The sequence below is a fragment of the Periplaneta americana genome, chromosome 11, assembly GCF_040183065.1.
Source record: "Periplaneta americana isolate PAMFEO1 chromosome 11, P.americana_PAMFEO1_priV1, whole genome shotgun sequence".
NCBI lineage: Eukaryota > Metazoa > Arthropoda > Insecta > Blattodea > Blattidae > Periplaneta > Periplaneta americana.
This window is the reverse complement of record NC_091127.1, coordinates 39,586,292-39,609,854: the sequence shown is the minus strand read 5'-3', so window position 1 is coordinate 39,609,854 and position 23,563 is coordinate 39,586,292. Positions and strand designations below refer to the sequence as shown.

Genomic DNA, 23,563 nt, shown 5'->3' with positions numbered 1-23,563 from the left:
AGTGGATGAAGAAAGAATGATGCTGAAACTGATCAGAAAGAGGAAAAGGAATTGGCTGGGTCACTGGTTAAGAAGAAACTGCCTACTGAAGGATGCACTGGAAGGAATGGTGAAAGGCTCATGTCATTTTACAAAAACGAAACCATCCCCGATCACGAGCTTTGCTCTTTAGAGGTATTTTCATGTAATGTTTTATATGTTATTATTAAATAAATTATGGAGTCGTTGATTTTTCAATAACACCGCCACTTGTGCAGGGAGATTGGAATTCTACATTCACAGGCTTCAGTTCTAGCTCTTGAACATTGTGTAAAATATAAAATGGAGAAACGTTAAAGATCCTTGAAGTGTTTTTTTTACGTATTTTACATTTATTACGTTAATTACGTGCATTTTCCACGTCATGTACAAAACCTTTTTTTTTTTAATGTCAAGTCCCAACTTTGTTTTATAATTAATGGCTAAAAGCAAATAACATATTTGCTAATAATACAAGACGGATTGGGACAAGTTACCTGGTTGAGGTTTTTTCCAGGGGTTTCCCTCAACCAATTGAAGCAGAACTGCCGGGCAACTTTTGACGCTGGACCTGACTTATTTCGCCATCATAATTACACCTCCCCTCTTTAATCCTCATCTCCAGTTCTTCCCCATATTTTTCAGCTGTTTGATGCAGCTGTGAACTATCACCGAATTTGGACCCCATAGTATGTGGTCACTAGTTGCTGGTGGTAGTGCTATGTACTGCGGGTACTCCCCTGGGGCTTCATGGTAGTTCATGGGATTGGGGTTGAGGAACAGCAGTGATGCCTATGTCGAAAGGTAAAAGGGGTTCTGCAGTCTGTAGAGGCAGCCCACAAGGGAATCTTAGGGCATGCCCATCATTCCACTCTAGGTAGTATAATGGCCACCCAAGCAGCCTACATGCGAGGACAGTCCCCAACCCATGCCTCTCCCCTCAAGAAGGACTAACAGATACATGTACAGGATCAACTGTTATTATAATCATATAAACAATTAAAATAATGTACATATATTAAAACATGTCTGATATCACACTCAGCAAAGATTCTCCTGCGAATACTGAATCTATGTTTATATTCTAAGATGGAAGGGCAGTTGAAAGAAGAGCAATTTGGCTTCAGGTAGGGAAAATGTCCCAGAGATGGTGCGAACAACCGAAGATAGATACCTAGAAAAACCAAAGTGTGTGTAGTATTTGTGAATCTGGAAAAAGCTTTTGACAGAGTGCACTGGAATAAACTTATGGAGATACTAAAGAAAATAGGTGTGGATTGGAAAGAGAGGAGGCTATTCAGTGACCCTTATATGAAACGAGTCAAAGTCAGGATAGGAGAAGAAATGTCAGAGGGAAGTGGAATAGGGAGAGAAATACAAGGATGACCTTTATCACCTACCTTGTTCAACATCTACTTGGAGCATTTAGTGAAGAACTGTTTTCAGAACATGAGAGGTGTGATAGTAGGAAGAAGAAAAAAGTGCATAAGATTTCCTGATGATATGATGTTGTTAGCAAAAGAGGTGAGCAGTATGGGATGACGATATATGCAAACAAGACATAAACCATGTCTATCAGAAGAAAAATAAAGGAGATAAATGTGCAAATTCGAAATGAGGCAGTGGAACAAGTGGACTATAAATAGTAACATGAGCTGCCACCAGGAAATCAAAAGGAGGATAGTTATGACAAAGGAAGCTTTTAATAGAAAAAAGGAACATTTTCTACGGACTACTGGAAAAATAACTAAGGAAGAGACTAATGGAGTGCTTTGTATGGAGTGTGGCATTTTATGGAGCAGAAACATGGACATTAAGACGAAGTGAAGAGAAATGACTAGAAGCAATGAAATGTGGATATGAAGAAGACTGGAGTGTGCGAAGAAAAAATAATGCTGAAACTGATCAGGAAGAGAGAAAGAAATTGGTTGAGAAGAAACTACCTACTCAGGGATGCACTGGAAGGAATTGTGAAGAGGGATGCATTGGAAGGAATTGTGAAGAGGGATGCACTGGAAGGAATTGTGAACAGGGCACAAGAAGCTATCAAATGACAGACAACTTTAAGATATATGGACTGTATTGCAGAGACTAAGAGGAAGGCAGAAAATAAGAAAGATTGGAGGATGTTGGGTTTGCAGTGGAATACCTATCTTTGGGCAGAAAACTATTAATGAATGAATTCAATGAAAACACTTAGTCCTATTTAAAAAGCAAATCCAGTCCACGTTCTTTGCTATAAGCAAACTTACTGATAACTTTCTGCTTGAAATGTTCATAATACTGTAAAGTCTTTGCTCACTGAAAGCAATGGTAATGCTGAAAGTGTATCTTATATCATGTATTTTCTTTTTTATAATCTGTTTAGAGCTGGAGTGGATCTTAATTTCCAACTTTTCTTTCACTGAATGCAAACTGAAAGGTTTCAACAGCAAACTGGACACTGAATTCCTGTTGAAAATGCATTAGTTGAGTCAGTATCGAGTTTAAATACACGGCACTAACAGCAATAACACTATTCACTTGTTACTACTGAAAGGTTAGAGGCCCACTGCAACCAGCATTTATAATACAGATCTTAATAGTTCCAGTTGTAGAAGAAGCTATACATTCACACACGAAAATGAGTTAAAATTCCAATCACCAACATGTTGGCAGAGCAATTACACATCTCACAAACGAAGTTGATTGAGGAGAGCTTTAAACAAATCACTGCACAGAAAGAATTGCAATGCTATAATTAATAAAAATTCAATTTCAATTCAGTTTAAAAAATATAATAAAGGTGATGGTAAAAGTAGTGATTACACAAACCTGCAACCAGACCAGAAACCACCACTAATCTGTGGAGTGTATGAGCTATTCCATCTCAAATCGACCGAAATATAGAGAAAATTGACCTTATAATTTCTATATACAATGAAACTTTTTTTGTACGTAGAGAACTGTGATATAATGCTTTGTGCAAAGTTTGCGGCATCAGAACTTCATAGTGTTTAAATCAAAAATATTTAAATTTATCGTATTTTCATAAAATTAGCAACTTTAAACTGTTGTAGCTCCGAAACCCTTTCACCCAATGATCAAAATCATGGTTTATTTTGATGCTGAGAAATTAAAGTTTATATTGACATATAAACAGATTTTCTTACTTTTTATGGAAATGGAGAAATTTAGATTTTTCCTCATTGGCTAGGAAAAAATATTTTAAAAATATATAGTTAGATTCCGCTTTGAAAGTACAAATAAACACATATTTTTTACTGATGGTATGTTGATAAGAAAGTATTGAAAATAGCCTATCAAATAAAGAAAATAAATAGTACGCGCATGAACTAACCAGCTGACTGTGAGACGGGAGCTTAGTCGAGACAAGCAAGGCCAGGAGACAAACACGTGATGTGTCGTCTAGCAGTCATGCCTGTGCTAGCTTTATCACAGGTTTTCATAAACATAGAAGTAAAATGATGCCCAACGCTTGCTTATTTTCAGCTCTCAGCCAGTGCGTGCAGTACTGCGCCGTTCAAGTCTAGGCATGTGAAAATAATCTATTTAATACCCCCGAAACTTATTGCCGTACCACTAAGCAAACAATGCCGAATTCCTCTTAATAATGCAAGGTTTTTTCTCAATATTTTTTTACATTTTTACAAATGGCCAAAAAGACTAAAACCAAGTAAAATCAGATTATCTGTCTCTCTGTGTACAATAAAAATAAGGATTACTTCTTAACATAACCTACCAAATGTCAGCTTCAAAATGAGCTCTCGTTCAATGTTCTGCAGTAAATGGTTCCAGAGTTCTGAGCACTGAAAGAGGGTTGTTTTTATAAAATATGCTAAATTTGTCGTTCAATAATACGAAAACCGTTTGACTTTCAATAGCATATTTTTGAAAATGCACTCCCCTCAGCACCTTGTATAAGTAGGGAAAAAATTAGAGTGTAAAATAAATGCAAGGTTTTTTACTGATCGATTTCATATGGAATAGCCCGTATATGCTTTTGTTTTCATTCTGAGCTATTCTCGGGAGTGTCTAAAAAATCAGAAATTTGTTTTACCATTCAAATTTGGTTCCTTTCGCATTTTCTCGCAAGGCCTATATACAGTGTAATGCTGAAAAAAATTATATTTCAAAATTTGCATGTGAGATGTCAGGTAATTATGATTCTTCTAAAAATTTTTTTCATCGCATATAATACACACCCTGGATTTTTAATAAAAGAAAATTATAGAAAAAAAAAGTGCGTCTATTACGAGAGTAAACGTGGTAATTAAAAGTTGATAATTTAACAATGTTTCATCATGTGTATTTCTGTAGTCATTCCTAACCTGGACATCTTTCTTCAACAGATATTAGTGACAACTGTTTTATAGTAAAGGCAGAAGAAATAGGCGGGTTCTTGGTCTTGTGCAGAAACTACTCACTCCACACTTTCTCTAGCGGTTTATGACCTGAACAAAGAGACCTTCCTGTCGCTGCGTTCAAAAGCTAGTTGTTGACAAGTGTTCGTCTGTGATACTACTGTGTTATACCGTGTTCGAAAAAATATATCATAATAACATAATAAACAGTATTTTAAATACTAATCATCCAAGTAATCGCTATCATGTCTCAGTTGAGTCCTTATATCAGAAGTTACACTAAAGGCGTTATTTATCAAGTTTGTTGTTTCTTGAAAGAACTTGAAGTTTGTGACGACATTAAAAGTGTCCTATCATCAACACAGGCAGTCACTGGCAAGGCGTGTAGTGTTTCTCTATGATCAGTTAGGAGAACCTGTGCAGGATATTTTTGGTCGTACTTATTGTGGTGTTTTGTTAAGTTAAGCCATTCTTAAGTGTGCTTCTAATACATAAGTATTTTTTATTACGAAACTCGTTCATTTTCTACATATAGTAAAAATATATACTTTTTTGCACTTTTATTTTTAATTTCCTCATGATTCACAAAGTTGATAACTGTATAAACATTATTTAGTAGTTACTATTTTAATATAATATTCTGAAAACACATAAAAACAAAATACTAATTGTGTGTAATGCTGAATATTTGATTCCTCGTATTAGGTTTACATTAGGCCTACATGATAATAATTAATACATTTCTGAAATGGCTAACTTGCGAAATGTTATAAATGATAATATGATCTAAAGTACCATTAGTGTAATAATGTTACTATTCAGCGATGTATGCAATGGAGGGGGAAAGAGAACTGACCACAATAACTCATTATCTCCTGGCTTAGTTATCTCATTAGTGATGACTTATTGTTGTGACTTATGAGTTTCAGACCTTTGTTCGCATAGTTGACTAAACAAAACAACAATATCCAGTAAATCAGGAATTTGCAATTACTAGAAATCACGTTATTATTTTATTTCTTCTTTTAAGTTTTCCTACAGTGCAAAACATGTGAATGGAGGAGTAAGTTATTTGGGACAGGACCATACACCAAGCAGGTTCTGAGGGGTATAGGAGCTGGGGTAGTGAATGAGGGGTTCGCCATACCCGCTTATTTCTTCTGCCCCTAGTATAATTGTTATGGTGTACGTTAATCTTTAACTTTATGTGCCAAAACTGTATGTGTGGTAACTTAAGCAGTTTATAGGCACTAGAAATTATTAGATTTTCGAGATATCCCATATTTAATCGTATAATTAATTACAACATTAACCCCAAACTGAAACCTCTGCTTGCAATTTTCAAACTATATTTTGAAACCATCTCTAACTCGCAGTTATGAGAGGATATTTGTAAGAAGGTTCCTAACATACATTAATTTCTATAGCTATGAATATACAGACTGGACTGTAAGTAATGTCATTAACTTCAAGGGTTATGCTTTGAGATATTTCAAACAAAAAAGTTTAATACAGTTTTGCTCGTTTTTCTTTTCTTTTCGAGATAAAATTGTTTTATAGGAAACATTTCATAGTGTGTTTTGGGAAAGCCATTGATTTATTTCCCAATATGCTCAGTCAGTTTAAGAGAACAGTGTATAAGAAAATGTTGTTTTCTAATGCCAGGCGTTTGACAATAAAGTCATTTGACCTCTTGCACTCCAATATTTTTCAAAGATATTATCATGGTCAGCCACTGAAGCACAGATTTTGGGGTGTATAAAAAAAATGTTGTTGTTGTTTTCCAATGCCAGGCGTTTGACAATAAAGTCATTTGACCTCTTGCACTCCAATATTTTTCAAAGATATTATCATGGTCAGCCACTGAAGAACAGATTTTGGGGTGTATAAAAAAAATATTGTTGTTGTTTTCCAATGCCAGGTGTTTGACAATATAGTCATTTGACCTCTTGCACTCCAATATTTTTCAAAGATATTATCATGGTCAGCCACTGAAGAACAGATTTTGGGGTGTATAAAAAAAAAATGTTGTTTTCTAATGCCAGGCGTTTGGCAATAAAGTCATTTGACCTCTTGCACTCCAATATTTTTCAAAGATATTATCATGGCCAGCCACTGAAGCACAGATTTTGAGGTGTTCCGAATCCATTTCTTGGTTTGAGTTGCACAATGGGCAGTTAGGGGACGGATATATTCCAATTCTATGCAGATGTTTGGCCAAACAATCATGGCCTGTTGCCAATCTAAATGCAGCTACAGACGATTTTCATGGTAAATCGGGAATTAACTGTGGATTTTGATGCAGAGAGTTCCATTTTTTCCCTTGAGATTGTGTTATCAAATTTTGTTTGTTGAAGTCTAAGTATGTAGATTTAATAAATCTTTTCACAGAGTAATACGTAGATTTAGTAACAGGTCTGTAAGTAGCAGTGCTGCCCTTCTTTGCTAAAACATCCGCATTCTCGTTTCCCAGGATTCCACAATGGGATGGTATCCATTGGAATACAATTCTTTTATTGAGTGATATTAATTGAGAGAGCATTTTAGTTATTTCTCCTGTTTGAGATGAAGGTGTGTGTTTAGAGACTATTGATAGAATAGCTGCTTTGGAGTCTGACAATATAACTGCATTTTTAAATTTATTGATGTGGCATAGAAATTATATTTTATCTAGCGACACTCGCAACTGCTAAGATTATATCAGTGTCGCAGGTGTGCCGGAATTTTGTCCCACAGGAGTTATTTTACAGGCCAGTAAATCTACTGACATGAGCCTGCCACATTTAAATGCCATCAATCTAGGCCGGGATCGAACCTGCAACCTCAGGCACAACAGCGTATTATAATAATAAATGATCCAAAGAATTTTACTGATTATATAAGTGTTAAAAGTGTATATAGAACAATGAACAAAGAAGTTTAGTTTTTTCATGGTCATGTTTTTATATAAGTCAAATAGGTGATGGGTTAATGAACCATTACATTATGTTGTAAATATTTTAATTAACAAATTAGATCTTCAGGTTATTAAGAACAAATATATGAACACAAAAACCAGTGAATTATGGTATACATGGTTGAAGTAAAACACTATGTTACAACAAATTAAGTTTTAAAAGATGTTAAAAGAATACATTATTAACAAAATAGCAAAGTTAAAAACCAGTAGCGGCTAGTGATCGAAATCCTCGGTGAGACCAGATGCAACTAGTTGAAGTGCCTCCGATAGGAAATGTTTATGATATTAATTATGATTGTTATTATATTATTAATATCATTATTACTGTATTATTATTATTATTATTATTATTATTATTATTACTATTATTAGTCTATTCTTATTACTATCAATGAAAAATAATAATTTCACTCACCAAATAAGCTGTTATGCTCTGAGTTTCAGTGATTGTTTCAGTGTGATGAAGCAACCCATATTATGTGTTGAAATTCCCCTTTCTTTCTTTCTTTTTATTTTTTTCCTTTGACAGCAACAAACAAGGCCAAGAGAAGTTTATTAAGCACCACATTAACACATAACCATTTATGTTGCCCATACCAGGATGCAATAGAAACTCGCGTTTTAAGATTATGTGTCAGAAAAATTATCAGCGATGTCATAGGTATCTCGATAGTCTCTCTCTTTATTTAAAACTTCCTTTCTTTCAGTATTATTTCTTCTCGTAAAAGAACACTCTAACAATGAATTAACTGCACCAGCATTATTTCTCTCATTTGTTTCTGTTTATATTTTCCCGAAATACATAACAACATTGGCCCAGATTCACTACTGTATATACTACGAAGTACAATAGTACAACACCCTCGCTTAAGTCATAAACTAAGACATAAGGGGAGAGAATAGAGTGGGTCTCTGCCTGCCAAAGAGCTGGAATTTTGTTATTTATGGCCTAGTTAGGAAGACAAGTCACCACTGCTATTCCCATCCCACTCTACCCTTGAGGCCGGCCCATGGATGGGAGGAGTGAAACCTGACCAGGCCAGCCGAATTGTGCCTCAGCTACAACGTTTTAAGCATAAACTCAAAGCCCGCAAAAGGACATGAAATGCATTAAGCCAGACCCGGCATGAACGATTCTGGCCTCAGGAACAAATTTTACTGCAAAACAGGTCTATATACATCACAAGCCAGACCCGGCACGAGAGATCCCGGCCTCAGGAAATTTTACTGCAAAACAGGTCTATATACATCAAAGTTTTCAAATGCTTCTACAGCGATATATGCTTCATTCAAATAACTAATACATTATATAAAAACACAAAATTTGATTTCAGTTAAGCCAAGTGACTGAGGCCCGGCCTCACTTGCCTCAGTCAATCAGCAGCCACTGTTAAAAACATTGAATATTAAAATCACCTCATAACATAGCTATTACATGTCGGTATAAATGTGGTTCAAGTTGCCCTGTTTGTGTTAATTGGGATTGTATTCGAAGGATTCTATTGTTATATTGCTGCAGAAACATGTTATGCAACATTTAAAGTTATAAGGAATACGTATTTAAAGGTAAAAGAAAATTAATTCCCATATGATTAACATTTACATAATATTTATTTGAAAAACTTTACAAGAAATCAATATTCAAAGTATTTATTATAAAAAGAAGCAGATCTTCACAATGATGGCTAGAGTTGTCTCAAACTTGATCAACAGTTCCTGGTTGAGTGTGAAATGTTGAATGTGAGGGAAGGTGAGTCACAGTTTGAGGCTGGCCACTATAATTTTGTAAATGTAATGGCTGTGTTTCAGAAAAGTTAGTATTTTCATTTTTTACGTCCTGTGCGTGGAATAAACAACTGACCCATTTCTGCCGAAAACAGTATCTCATTAATTCTTTTTTCCGCAAGAATCCTTTGATTGTTTGGCAAACCACGCAGCTTCATTCCTACATGTTTTCCAAACATATCAAAACGATCTTCCTTTTGAGGGTATGTGAAATAATCTTTGATGGAAAGAAGCACCTCCTCGGCTAATGTACATGAGTTTCTTTTAAGTGGCTTGGAACAGTCATTTGTAGGAATTTTCTCTTGGAGCAGAATAGGTTCAGAAGTCTCCGTGTCTTCTGGATATGGTGGGGATGTGGCACCTGATTGAGAATTTAACTCTGCAGATTCAGTCGTCTGCGCCTGAAAAACAAAAATCAGTGCAGGCCTATTTTATAGTTAATGTAAGCTACGACTGTTTTCTTTGATTACTTTCAGTTTCCACAGACAGAGGAGGATTGGAAGAACATAGCCAAAGATTTCGAAGATAGATGGAACTTTCCACATTGTCTTGGAGCTTTAGATGGAGCATATAGAAATTACAACTCCAAGAGACAGTGGATCATATTTTTATAATTATAAATACAGATATAGTTTAGTTTGCAATTTTGACTATCACTTTATTTTATGTGATTCTGGAACAAATGGTAGTATTTCAGATGGCGAGTTCTCCAAAATGTAATATTTTATGAAAAACTCGAAAATTATTCACAGCATATTCGAGCTGAAGAAAAGCTTAGTAGTAGTTCCAGAACACTGCCTTATGTGTGGCTAACGATGCATATCCATTAAGAACAGTACTGAAACCATTTAGATAGAGGATTGCATGGAAAGAAGAGTATTTAACTACCACATTTCAAAGCCACACTAAACTGTGGAAAATGCCTTTGGCATCATGGTAGTGACATTTAGAATTTTTCACAATTTAGAACTGAAAAATATTGAAGCAGTAATAATTGCATTTTGTGCTCTACATAATTTATTGACTTCGGTTTTGCCTAAATTCTACGCTCTGTCAGAATGTTTCAACAATGAAAATATAGATGGTTCGATAAGAATGGGTCTTACAAACGATTCAACAATGGGATCAATGGACTTTGCAAAGAACCAAAGGAAATGCATCGAGATCTGCACAAAAAACAAGAGAAGAATTTATTCAATATTTTGTAACTGAAGAAAGAGTACTCTGGCAAACAAATGCTGTACAATAAAACATGTGTTTAATAAATTCACTTACCTCATTTTCATCACAGCTGATGTTTGAAATAGACTTCATAGGAGTGTCTTGATCATTCAAAAAACTTAGCAGAGGAAAATGCCACAAATTCGGTATACAGACTTCGTCTGCAGCTGCCCGACTTTTGGGATTGTATCACTTTTTTAAACTATTTCCTATGATCGCCTCATGGTCAGCACCTAAATCCATTTCTTTTAGTTTGCATATTAACTTACTCTAAACTGCATCCTTTTTAGAACGATCATGACACTCCTTACATTTCACTTTCCAAAAACAAGGTTCGTTTTTATACATATCTATAAACTCTTCCAAACACTATCGAAATCCACTACGCATGTCTGTCATCTTATTGTGCATCTTTCCTTGAGTATATCAAAACTGCAACTGAACAAATCACTATATACTATCTACATGCTCCGGTATACCCGTGAAGGCAAGACCTTCTCAGGTATAACAGATGACATGTCGAATGTTTTCAGGTTGCCATTGCAGGCACAGATATCTGCGCAGTTCTGTCATCTACAAGTCCAGGTACTGTTATTTCAAGTTATCTTGAACTTCCTGAGCGGGGACAGAGGGGCAGAGGGAAGGAAGAGCGTAACGTGGGTGGAGCCAAAAGAGTTGTTTGTGCATGCTCCGCATCATCTCTTGTCAAGAAACATAATAGGCCTACTATTTCCTTCACAGCGTACAAGCAGTGTTACCATCGTGCAGCAATCACAGGGTAGTAATTATGGTGAAATCACACCACAGCGGAGAAAAAGTAACGCTGTTATCCACAGTGGAGAAAGAGAAATTATCGCAAATATAATTAAGCGTTTCAAGGAGGAAAAATTAAACAAATATTTGCTGGAACCTCTTGATAAGGAATATGAGAGAGCGGCTAAATACTCTGGCAAAAGTATTAGTTCCGTGAAGAGAATTAAAAATAATATTGAATTACAACCGAATGAACCTCACACTGCTCCGGGAAAGAATAGAATGTTCAGAAATTATTGCTATAATAGTTATGTACAATAGCGTGTGTATTGTGAGCGACATAATGAATTACTGTTGTAAGATATTATTTTGTTATAGTTCTACTAAACATATTTCATTCCAGAATTAGACTTGTGTAAAGTTGAAGTGGACGACTTCGATCAACATTTTATTCGGGATGCAATTGAAGAATTCTATTGTGTTCAGAAAGTAGTACTTACGATTAAGAAGATAATTTCGAATGGATGATGCCATTGACGAAATAATTAATTTTGGACCAAGCGATGATGGCAGCAATGATAGGGATATGGATTGTGTATAATTGTTGTTGTTTGTTGTTTTCTAATGCCAGGCGTTTGACAATAAAGTCATTTGACCTCTTGCACTCCAATATTTTTCAAAGATATTATCATGACCAGCCACTGAAGCACAGATTTTGAGGTGTTCCGTATCCATTTCTTGGTTTGAGTTGCACAATGGGCAGTTAGGGGACTGATATATTCCAATTCTATGCAGGTGTTTGGCCAAACAATCATGGCCTGTTGCCAATCTAAATGCAGCTACAGACGATTTTCATGGTAAATCGGGAATTAACTGTGGATTTTGATGCAGAGAGTTCCATTTTTTCCCATGGGATTGTGTTATCAAATTTTGTTTGTTGAAGTCTAAGTATGTAGATTTAATAAATCTTTTCACAGAGTAATATGTAGATTTAGTAACAGGTCTGTAAGTAGCAGTGCTGCCCTTCTTTGCTAGTGCATCCGCTATTGCCGGTCCCCAGCCCGGATGAGAGAGGAGTGTACACACGATTATATTTAAATACTTACTCATTACAGGTTAATTAAAACTTGCTAGGAAACTATGTTCTCCTCTCAAAACCGGAGTATCGTGACAAGATGATGTCTGTATTGAACCAAGTTCTTTTACAGTGGAGAGGCGTAAGAACCAACGTTTTCTGAAAAGAGTCACGTTACCCGAGGGAGGGGCATTCTTGCCGTGTCGTTACGTTGATGAGTACATGCCGTACCGAGCAGTTCGAAAGACAGACTTAGGGGATGTAAAGTTCAAGATAACTTGCAATAACAGTATACCACACAGGTACATCATAGCATGTGTGCAAGCAGGCTAACTGCTAAAAACGACATAATTCTGGTCGTGATACATGGTGATTTAATTCTTCGTAGTAAAGCAGATAAACTTAAGACTTTTATTAATGGGTTAACAACAGTACTCATCCATTTCGTAGCATATGCTAGAAATGTTCTCTTCCTGCATCTAGACATAACTGCTACTTTCTTAAAAGACTCGAATTTATGCTCTTGGAACGATTCTGACAGAAACTGCCTTTCAGTTTGTCAAAAGTATGAGAACTATACTCATACCTTTTTTTTTTTTTTTAAATTTAATCACAGATGAAAATCACACGGCATGAGGCCAGGAAAGGAATTACATATTTCATCTAATTTCTCCTCTATTAGCACCTGGTATCACCACTTCCTCCCCCACCCACCCAACAATTGAGGACCGTTTTTGCAAAACTTGCTAACTGAAAATTTAAATTTTACAGGAGAGACAAAACATTACAGTAAGCAAGTTTTGCTGTAACTCTCACCTATAGCAGAAAGCAAGTTTTGAAAAAACGATCACACTTTGACACACTACAATGAAGAGAAATAACTCAATTTTACTAAGACGCCTTGAACATCGTGTAGAGGTCTGCTGTATGTTAACGAATCCATCAAAATCTCAATTTTGCAAATTTTGCAGTTAGCAAGTTTTGCAAGAACGGTCCTCAATCACAAAGATCTTCTACTTCTTGTTTACAACCCTACATATTGTAGCTCTGAAGAGAATGATGATACCTGGAAATTTTCTTTGAAATATTCTTTTTGTTCCGATTCAAAATCTTAGTGATCTCCATGTAACAATACTTCACCAATATAATATGTACCAGGTGCATACACCTTTGAGGTTTCCGCTGATATGTACACCTATTATCAGGCAGTACATCTCATTTGATATGTGTCAGAGGAAGAACAATTTGTTTGTATACATTTGAAGTCTGATTAGTGTAATATGTAGCTAATCAGCGATGTATGCAATGAAGGGAGAAAGGAACTGGCCACTCTACTCCATTATCTCCTGCCTAGTTGCCTTATAGGTGGGGCCTTGTTAGTATCACTTGTGAGATTCAAACCTGTCTTTGGACAGTTGACTAAACAATAGGTGCATAATTAAGCTATTAAATGCTCAACACTGGAAATCAACATTCAACAAATTAATTTCAAATTTCTCAAAAAACAGTCATTTAATCATCTTACAGGTTTCCCCCCCTCCCCCCCCATGAGTGAGTGCAAATGATATGACACTGATGCCTGTAACTCTTGATTGTTTTCTCGGTATCTAAAACTAGAAACGATGTAACAAGACAGACACCATCGGCATAGCTCAGATGGTAGCGCATTTGCCTGCTGATCCAGAGTTGCGCTCAGGTATAGGTTTGATTCCTGCTTGGACTGATTACCCGGTTGGGTTTTTTCCGAGGTTTTCCCCACCATAAGACAAATGTCAAGCAACCTATGGCGAATCCTTGGGCTCATCTTGCTATCACCAATTCCATCGACACTAAAAAATCCAGTAGCTGATAGTGTTGTTAAAAAAACAGATCTCTGCACACAGACTGTGTAATTCATTATTAACTGGAGGCATGTATGAAGAAAAGGAATACGAAAATCGATTTACACCTTTAGGAAATTCAGCTCTAAAACTATCATTCTAATATCAAGTTTGATGGGTAGTATTTTTTAATAGTTTGTAGACAACCATATTTTGCTATTTTTAGGCTGGGGCGTTATATCATTACATGAACTACAAACTGTCATGAAAATGTGCATCATGTCTTTTTAAAGATTGTATTGGCAAAAACCAGCCTAAACAAATGTGACCAGTTACTCCTTGTTACTGAAGGTGGTCAACAACTCTGGCTTAGAATACAAGAAAATAGAAAGCAGAAATCTGCTGCTGGAAAGAGAGGATGTGACCATCCTGCATTTTTACATGGCCGGCCAATCTGACTGGGATTTTTCATAGTATCCCTCAGTCACAAAGGCAAATGCAGGATTGGAAATTTACATACTATGATTCATCACTGCCTCCATCACCAATATCACACACATTAATCAAAATCTCAAATCAATTACATGAACACAAGCCATCTACAACACACGACAACAGAAATAGGAACTCAACAACAGTAACAACGACCTACTGATATACCCAAAGATTCTAAACACGTGATATGACCACAAATGTTAAAGCATGTAATTTATAAATAAACTTAAAAAATATATATATAGCGAGAGTAGAATTAGTCGTTTTTATGTCAACTGTACAGTTGAATGCGACATTTATATTTAAGGTTTCATATGGTTTATCAATGGCTCCAAAATCGGAGAAAAAGCTGGAGCTACTTTATTAGGGTTTGAGTTTAATTTAATTTCAGGAGGACACTACAATCCAGCACTGCATGCCTCATTGAGGAACCAGGGCCTGACTTCAGTCCCTTCTGTCACAAAGTAGAAGGAATACAAGTATGGTGATAGCTGCTTGAAAAGACACCAACAAATCTTGGGTATAACACTTATGTAAGTAATATGGCAAAAAAGAAGAAATTTCTTCACAAATCTTTCCCTAATGTCCTGAACTGGATGAAACCAAGCGTAAATACCTTGGGAACTGCTCCTTTGTTTCTGGGGATTTACTGTGGATTAAACTAAATGCAAGTTCATACCTGTCTCCGGATTATTTACACGGAGTCCTTGTATATGATACCATGGGACATACAGAAAAGTTGCCTCCCACATTGCACTTGTCATATGCATTGAAGTTCAAGGACATTTATCGGCATTGCATGCATGCAGTTCATCTTAGAGCCTGATCGCAAACTAGTGGCACCTGCGCGAAAGATGAATTGGCATCCACTTACAGATGCCTCAAACTAGGAAGCTGCCTGGAGAGGGGAAGTAGTAGAGCTAACGGAGGGGGCCCACCTAGACTCCGATACCCAGGTATAGTCATATTGTCTGAAAAGTTGACCTCTTGACAATGTATTCAAGATGTACCCTCCCTATGCAGCCTTCTCAACTGTTATTAGAACTGAGCTGTACCGTTCTAGTCCACAGTGCACAACAGTAGGCAGACAGTGGTAGGGGAGAAGTGCTCTATGCGCCTGCGCGAACGAGACAGCTTGCTAGTTTGAGGCATCTGTACATGGACTCACCCAAGAGTCTTGCTGGGGGGGGGGGGGTTGAACAATACGCTCTATGAGTATGCAGTTGCCTGCACACAGAACCCCCCCACTCCGAAGCCTCAGAAAAAGCTCGCGCATGTTGGGAGTTTGCGATCGGGCTGTCTCTGTTGTGAGTTACTGAAGGGATTGCCCATTTGTGCGTAATGTAATGTGAGCTATTTTGTTTTCTTATAATTGTTTGAGAACACTTAGGCCCAATTGTATAAAACTCCCTGACTAAAGATCAACTTTGATCGAAGATCGAAAAGTAAACCGAGTTCAGACACTTCTTCTATTGTATAAAACTTTTCTGCGATCAAATTACCTTGGTTCAAATGCAATCTAAGTTCACGTGAAAAGGATATGGCAATATCGCATAAACAGGTGAAATACGTGATGCGCGGACCATGTTATACAGGTTTGTTCAGTGTTGCCAATCTAGCGATTTTAACTCTTTTTCAACAACAATTTCTTTTAACTTTTAGATTGCTTAAATAGGGATTTAGTGATCTTTTTAGCACCCCATAGTGACAAAATTTAATCTTTCTTTGTTGATAATGAGAAATCTAGCGACTTTACAACTACTTTTTCACGACTTTCCGTATTACACTCTGTTGGAGACACTGTTTTTTTTTGCAACATAAATAATGGCGGACAATAAGAAGAAGGTTGACTGTTCTCCAAGTTGTTATCATGTTATGGTGCTTGATACTGCTAAACATAATAAAGCTTTATAAAACGACAATTTTCGTTTAGTAATACAGTTAATTGAACATTTATGAATGTACCTATCATATCCATTAATAATTAATGGTTGTTATAAACATAATATAATTATAGGTTATGTTATTTGATACTGCTGAACACGATAGAGCCTTATAAAATATAAGAATGTTTGTGTATTAAGGCAAGAAATTGAAAGAAATGTATATATAAATGTACCTAACATATCTATTAATATTAATAATAATGGATATTTTATTTGCACAATCTATCACTCGTATAGTTCAAACAGAAAAGAAATAACTGAACTTGGATCATCTAACTTAATCGGAGAAATTTCTTCATTCAAAGTTGACTTTAGTTTGAGACAAATTAATCTCAGATTAGACTTTATACAACACAAAATTCCAAGTTCAGCTGAAACAAGGATCAATTTAACCTCTGATCTAAGATTAAATGGTTTATACAATCGGGCCTTAAGAGATTATCCATTCATGCACAGTGTAGTGCAAGCTACTGTGTTTTTTCTAATTGTCTGAGAACACTAAAGGAATTATTCATTCCTACATAGAGCAATGTAAAATATTGTGAAAATGTTGTATAGCATACTGCAGTGAGTTTTTGTAGTTTTAAGTTATGTCAAAAGTGGAAGAAGAAGATAACTGACAAGCCATTTGAAATATTTTGCAAGAAGAGATTAGTCAAATATTTCAGAACAATCTTCAGAGAGTCAATACTGAAGCAGAAGGACACTCTGAACATCTCTTGTGACAAAAGTAATATACACTTGTATTCTTTATTACGTTATTTATAAACATTTTCACAGCTAAACAGATTTAAAAACTGAAATTACTAATGTAGAAATGGCAGCCGATTTTGTAAAATGCTGCTGAACTTGTGGTGTGAGGTAAGCACCATAAATGAATGACTCTGTATAATCCGTATGTTAAGGGACATACAATGTATCAACTTTTAAGACTTTGGTCCTTTTTAGATAATTTGTAGTTGTCCTATTTGAGAAGAAGGATTAGTTAGACATGTTAGTTCTAACCATATGAATACAAAAGTTTGATCATTTAAGGCCCATTCACAATGAAAATTAAACATAAACATAATGTAAGCATACAACCTTGTGTCCATGTTATTTAATGAAAGCATTCACAATGAATTACATAAGCATAAACTTAATCTTAATCATAAGACGTTAACATGAAAGTTTGCAAACTTCAAACTTTCATGCTTATGTTTATGCGATTTGGAAACAGTACACAAGCGGAAAGCGTGTTTTCACTTTTTGTTTAACATCACATGGGCTTTGCCTACAGGCAATATTTTGATCTATTGGCCATGATGATAGCTAGGCGCACAACATGGAATCATATGACGAAAAGTTGATTATTTTACATCTCCGTTTCTTTGATTTCAAGTATTGAAAGCCATATACTGATGCCATTGTAGTTATTAGAAACATAAATTGAATAGCTACATCGTCAGTCATTGTGCAATTCTCCATTTTTATGTAATAGATTCTGTAGTTTTGTTGATTCGGTATGTTTGTTTCCACACACGTGTTATGTTTACGTTATGTTTCATTTTCATTGTGAATGGGCCTTGGATACTTAAGTTTGTGGCATATGTTTATGTGCTTATGTTAATGTTTACATTATGTTTAATTTTCATTGTGAATGGGCCTTTACAGTATGCAAGGGTAATACTAGTGTATGGTAAAACGATTTATTAGTAACACACATGATAGATACACATAATACCTCTTTGCACTGTCAAATTTCAATCCAAGACATATCAGGTACAAGAAATGTTGACTGGATTAAAATTGGCAGTCACATGTTATCTATGGTTCGAAAACTCCTAGTCTATTATTGATGACATACCTGTTTTGGTTTTTCTTGAGGGCCATGTTTGAAATCAGTCTTCACTTTGCCTTCTTGAGTTTTATAAACTGTGACTGGCTGCTTGAATATGGAGGCTGTTTGGCGAATTGGTGGTACAAGAGAGGCATCGTTTCTTACACCACGACTGAAACAATAGTTACTGTACGTCAAAAAGTTGCTATGACGACAGAAATCAATTGTTAAAGAGCCATTTGAAATATTTTGCAAGAAGAAATTAGTCAAATATTTCAGCTATGGACAGAATGTTCTCGAAACTGAAAAGTATTGAAGAGTATAAGAAAAGCAGAGGATGTCATTCACTTGTGGCCTAATTTTAAATTTTGACAGAGCTTCGAAATGTGTTTATTATTTAGTACTTCAGAGAAAATAAAACAGCCAGATGAAATATAACCTGGGTTTATGAGTGTGTACATAATTTTGATTTCATTAACAAAGTTATGTTTTCAATCAACAATATGCAGCAAGTATATGAAGTGATTTAGGTGTAAATTTTAAGAACTTAATGGCGTGTATTTCAATTCAACCTACATTGGTTTAAATTAACATATCCATATCAAAAGTTCTGTAAAACAACAAATAAATATGTTGTGCGATAGCCCATGAAGGGCTGAGGCCTATCAGCCAACTATGGGTCTCATGTCCACATACCTCAGCCGAAGTGAACGATCATTCAACCAGTATAGGGGTCAAGTATGAACAGCACACTTATTTCCCTCAACCGTAATAGGTGGCTTTTTTTTAGCATGTTATTCTATGACACTGTATCAAGAGGAATATTTCAGAGAAAAAAATTGGTTCGGGGCTGGGTATCGATCCCGGGACCATTCGCTGAGTGCATGAATGCTCCACCTACTGAGCTACCCCAGGAACTAAAGTTAAAAAAAAGCCACAATTTAAGTCACACAGAATTGTGTGCACTCAAAGTTGGGTTCCTAGCATCTGGTCAGCCCATTTGAGTTGATATAAAGGGAAGAATTGTGACGGTGTGTATATTTCCTGGAGTAGCTCAGTCGATAGAGCATTCATGCACTAAGCAAAGGGTCCTGGGATCGATACCCAACCCCGAAACAATTTTTCTCTTGAAATTATTCAAGACTGCTTCACAGGGAGCTTCTACCTGAAAACCAGATTTTTATACTGTATCAACATCTCAGGTTATTTAGCGTCTGAATGAAATGAAGGTGATAATGCCGTCAAAATGAGTCTGAGTTCAGCACTGATAGTTACCTAGCATTTGCTCATATTGGGTTGAGGAAAAACTACGCTAAAAACTTCAACCAGATAACTTGCCCCAACCAGGATTTGAACCTGGTTTCGTGGTCAGATGTCCTGTTACTCCACAGGTGCAGGTGGCTTTCAAAACCATGTTTTGTTACTCACTATAAAAAAAAGGTAAAGGTAAAGGTATCCCCGTAACATGCCATGAAGGCACTTGGGGGGCATGGAGGTAGAGCCCCATGCTTTCCATGTCCTCGGCACTAGAATGAGGTGGTGTGGTCGGCACCATGCTCTGACCGCTTTTACCCCCGGGAAAGACCCGGTACTCAATTTTATAGAAGGCTGAGTGAACCTTGGGGCCGTTCTGAAAGTTTGGCAATGAGAAAAAATCCTGTCACCACCTGGGATCGAACCCCGGACCTTCCAGTCCGTAGCCAGCTGCTCTACCAACTGAGCTACCCGGCCGCCTGTTACTCACTATAGCTTCCCAAATTCATCACCTTGCTAGTGGATACATGGCCCGAAATTTCATGAGAAAAAATTTTTCCCTCATAAAAACTCAAACCAGCAATCACATTCTGTAACACTAGTCCAAGGTATGATGGCTTAGACCACCCAGCCACGAAGTCTAAAAGTTCTATAGTTAGGGAAATTTAATATAAGAAGTCTAAAGCCATGAGGCTGTTTAGTTTCTAAGTAAATGCTCAAAAGTGCGTCAAGTTTTATAAAAAGGTCATAAATATTTTATGTTCTTTATTTAATTAAGTACACTGGCAAGAATACAAAATTTAAAGCAAAATAAAACAGCGAAAAGTATCACAGCTAAAAATCAATCATGTCCTCTTAAGGATAACGAACAATGTAAGTTACTCTCTCCTTAATAACATTAAACAATACAACAACAAAATTTCGCGAGTTCTTGGGCAAAGTTCAGAAACTCATTGATTACCACATAAATATGCAGTTTTTGAATAGTAATGCATTCTCTACTCCTAGTAAGAATGTTTGGGTTAACTGAAAACAATGGTGGAAGTACAAGAACAGATTTCTATTAAACAGAATGAAAAATATACAAAATTATTTTATTTTTCCATTGCAAGATAACACATCTACCTTAGCGCAGTTAGAAGGAATGATAACCAAACAATCAGAAATATGCTTTCCTATCAAATTATTACAAATTCACAGGCTTCAAAAATGGAATGTACGATAGTTGGAGGCAAACAGTGCCAGGAACTGCAAGACATTCTAGCTTTCCTTATGCAATACGTTTGCAACTATTCAACTTTGGATATAGGCGTGTCAAATTATATCAATGTTGAATGAGCTGTGGAACACGTCTTTCAATTCCTAACAATAAACCCGAACATTGTGTATGAGGGGGATCCAGGAAATAACGACCGTTCGCGCATACCCGCCGCGCAGCTGACTCCCCTTCCTTGTTTGAAGGTCAACTGGCTTCCTTAACATGTGTTCTCATAATGTTGTGAGTACTGGTTGCAACAAGTCGCCATTGTGCATTTTGTGTTACTTCAAAATGAACGACGTGATTGATAATCCCGCCGACTGTGAGGTGAGGAGTGTGATTCTATTTTTGAATGCCCGACATTTGAAACCTGCAGAAATTTACCGGCAATTGAAAGAAGTGTATAGTGATACTGTAATGAATGAAAGAAATGTGAGAAAATGGTGCGAAATGTTCAACAATGGGCGAACAAATGTCCACGATGAAACTCGACCCGGACGCCCATCCCTCATCACAGAAGACCTGAAGACTAAAGTGAACGACAGAATCTTGCAAGACAGGCGCACATCACTCGACGAATTGCATATTGCCTTTCCTGACATTTCTCGTTCTTTGCTTGGTGAAATTGTGTCGCAACATCTTGGCTACCACAAAATCTGTGCCCGCCCGCACACTGCTGCTTCAACTCGAGAATTGCTGGATCAATTCGGTTGGGAAATCTTTGATCATCCACCCTATAGTCCAGACCTTGCTCCTAGCGATTTTCACCTTTTCACTAAGCTGAAAGACTTTCTGGGTGGTACGCGTTTTGGAAGTGATGAAGAGTTGAAGAAGACAGTGAACACCTGGCTTAATGAACTGGCAGCAGAGGAGTATAACACGAGAATTCTAAAGCTAGTGAACAGATACGACAAATGTTTAAATGTAGGCGGTGATTATCTAGAGAAGTAAAGGAAGCTTCAGTTATGTAACAGACTTTGTTTTTTTCAAATAAATATTTTTTGTTTAATTATTACAACAAAACGGTCGTTATTTCCTGGATCCCCCTCGTACATTCCATATGTTCTTTCATGACATTTTAATACCATATTTGCAGAATATATCTTTATTTTTAATTCAAGTTGTTAAATAATAAAATCAATGAATTTACAGCATATTTATTACCGAGCTTAAATTTCAGCTTACTGAAAATGTATTGCACATTTCTTAAAGAACATTTTTACTTTTAATATATAGGTTGGTATGAAAGTAATGTCTCCTAGTTTTCTTTCTCATAAGTTAACTTTAAATTATAAAATTATGTCATTTACATTATGTAGGCCTATTCCGAATCTTTCATAGACGTCCTGGTATTTTCTACTAAGTCACCATCATTTTCTATGCATTTGCGACATTTGTAAATAAGATGCTGTATTCCAACCTGTAAAATTCTTTGCTGTGGTTCCATAAGCCATCATGAACACTTTGTTTCAGCTTGTTATCATCAGCAAAACTGTATCCAAGGAATGTCTCCTTTAAGGGGTCAAAAAGGTGATAATTATAAAGGTCCAGATCCGGACTGTGAGGAGGATGAAGAAGAACAGAACATCCCAGCCTTAAAATTATTTCCGTTGTCATGGAAGCAGGATGTTGTTCATATTTCTGTTGAGTCGAACTCCATGAATGCAAACTTTCAACGATTTTAGTGTTTCCACATATCACTTTGGGTTAAATGTAGTGCCTTGAGCACATAGTGAGCATATAAATTTTACTTTTGTTGTCTTCTGTCACTGCCATCACTGACTGACTGATCCAAGGATTGTCAGTGATATTTCTCAGCTCTAAAGCATCTCACCCAATGTCTTATTGTATTGATGTCAATGGTATTGTTACCATACACATTTCTGAGTCGAGTATGGATGTCAATTGGTCAAATTTCTTCCACACTGGCGAAGTCAATCACAGTTCTTTGTTCTGTAAGAGTATCTGTAATATCCACCATTCTGAACTACTCATGTGGTGAAACTAAAGACATCTTACGACCACCCTGTCAGTCAAACTGCATCTGTGGCGCAATACTAGCACACGGTCTTCCATCCAGGCAGAACCTGCTCCAATCCTCAGCCAGATCGTGATGGATTTGTAGTAGACAAGCAGACATTGCAAGATATTTGTCTTGGACACTCCCATTTTCTTCTATCATTCCACCAACTCTCTCCACTCTCCCTTCATTTCAACTATCATCCGCAATAGTTAAAAATAGGCTGGGATCGAGACTTCACAGTAGTCAGATTTCTGATTTGATACAGGAAGGACTTACAGCTCTGAGTCCCAAAGCTTATCAGGTATTCATCTGAGCATGGGATCTGCCTCTGTCAGGGCTGAGGTAGGATGGCTCAGCTGTCAGCACAGAATTCACGAATGTCACTCAAGCCAGTTGCCAACAATCTTCGCATACAGGGTGCACAAGTGGCCAATCTAAGCCTAATTGCATGCACCTGTCTTCTGTCCAGCTTTCGAAAAGTTAAACCAAGTAACCCAAGACCATCCAGAGTCACAATATTATGTGATGCCAGATTTGGAATAAAAAAATAAGAGGCGTTACTTTCGTATGAACCTTCATATCTGCCGTTAATGGCTCAGTTTAATATTTCTGAGAGAAATTTAAAACAACTTAAAAATTCATTAAATATAGAAATTAAATTCAATTATAATATAATGTTCTGAGCTGCATATGTGTAACTGCATTTTTTCCCTACTATATGTGGTTGTTATGTTATCTTTTCCCTTGTAATCTGTACTTCATATCATATGAGA

General features: G+C 36.4%; 1 protein-coding gene across 4 annotated transcripts in view; it reads right to left on the bottom strand.

Annotated features, from left to right (window-relative positions):
* MBD-like (methyl-CpG-binding domain protein 2) overlaps positions 1–23,563 on the bottom strand; it is a 60,582-nt gene that overhangs the window by 27,307 nt on the left and 9,712 nt on the right. For 2 of the 4 annotated variants that reach the window (XM_069839352.1, XM_069839350.1), the window contains 2 exons: positions 18,283–18,427; positions 8,934–9,527 (listed from right to left, as the gene is read on the bottom strand). In XM_069839352.1, coding sequence (XP_069695453.1) covers positions 9,165–9,527; positions 18,283–18,427 — 508 coding nt within the window. In that variant the 3' untranslated portion in view covers positions 8,934–9,164. Of the gene's footprint in view, positions 1–8,933; positions 9,528–18,282; positions 18,428–23,563 lie in introns of those variants that run through there. The other 2 variants (XM_069839353.1, XM_069839351.1) reach the window with 1 other exon arrangement.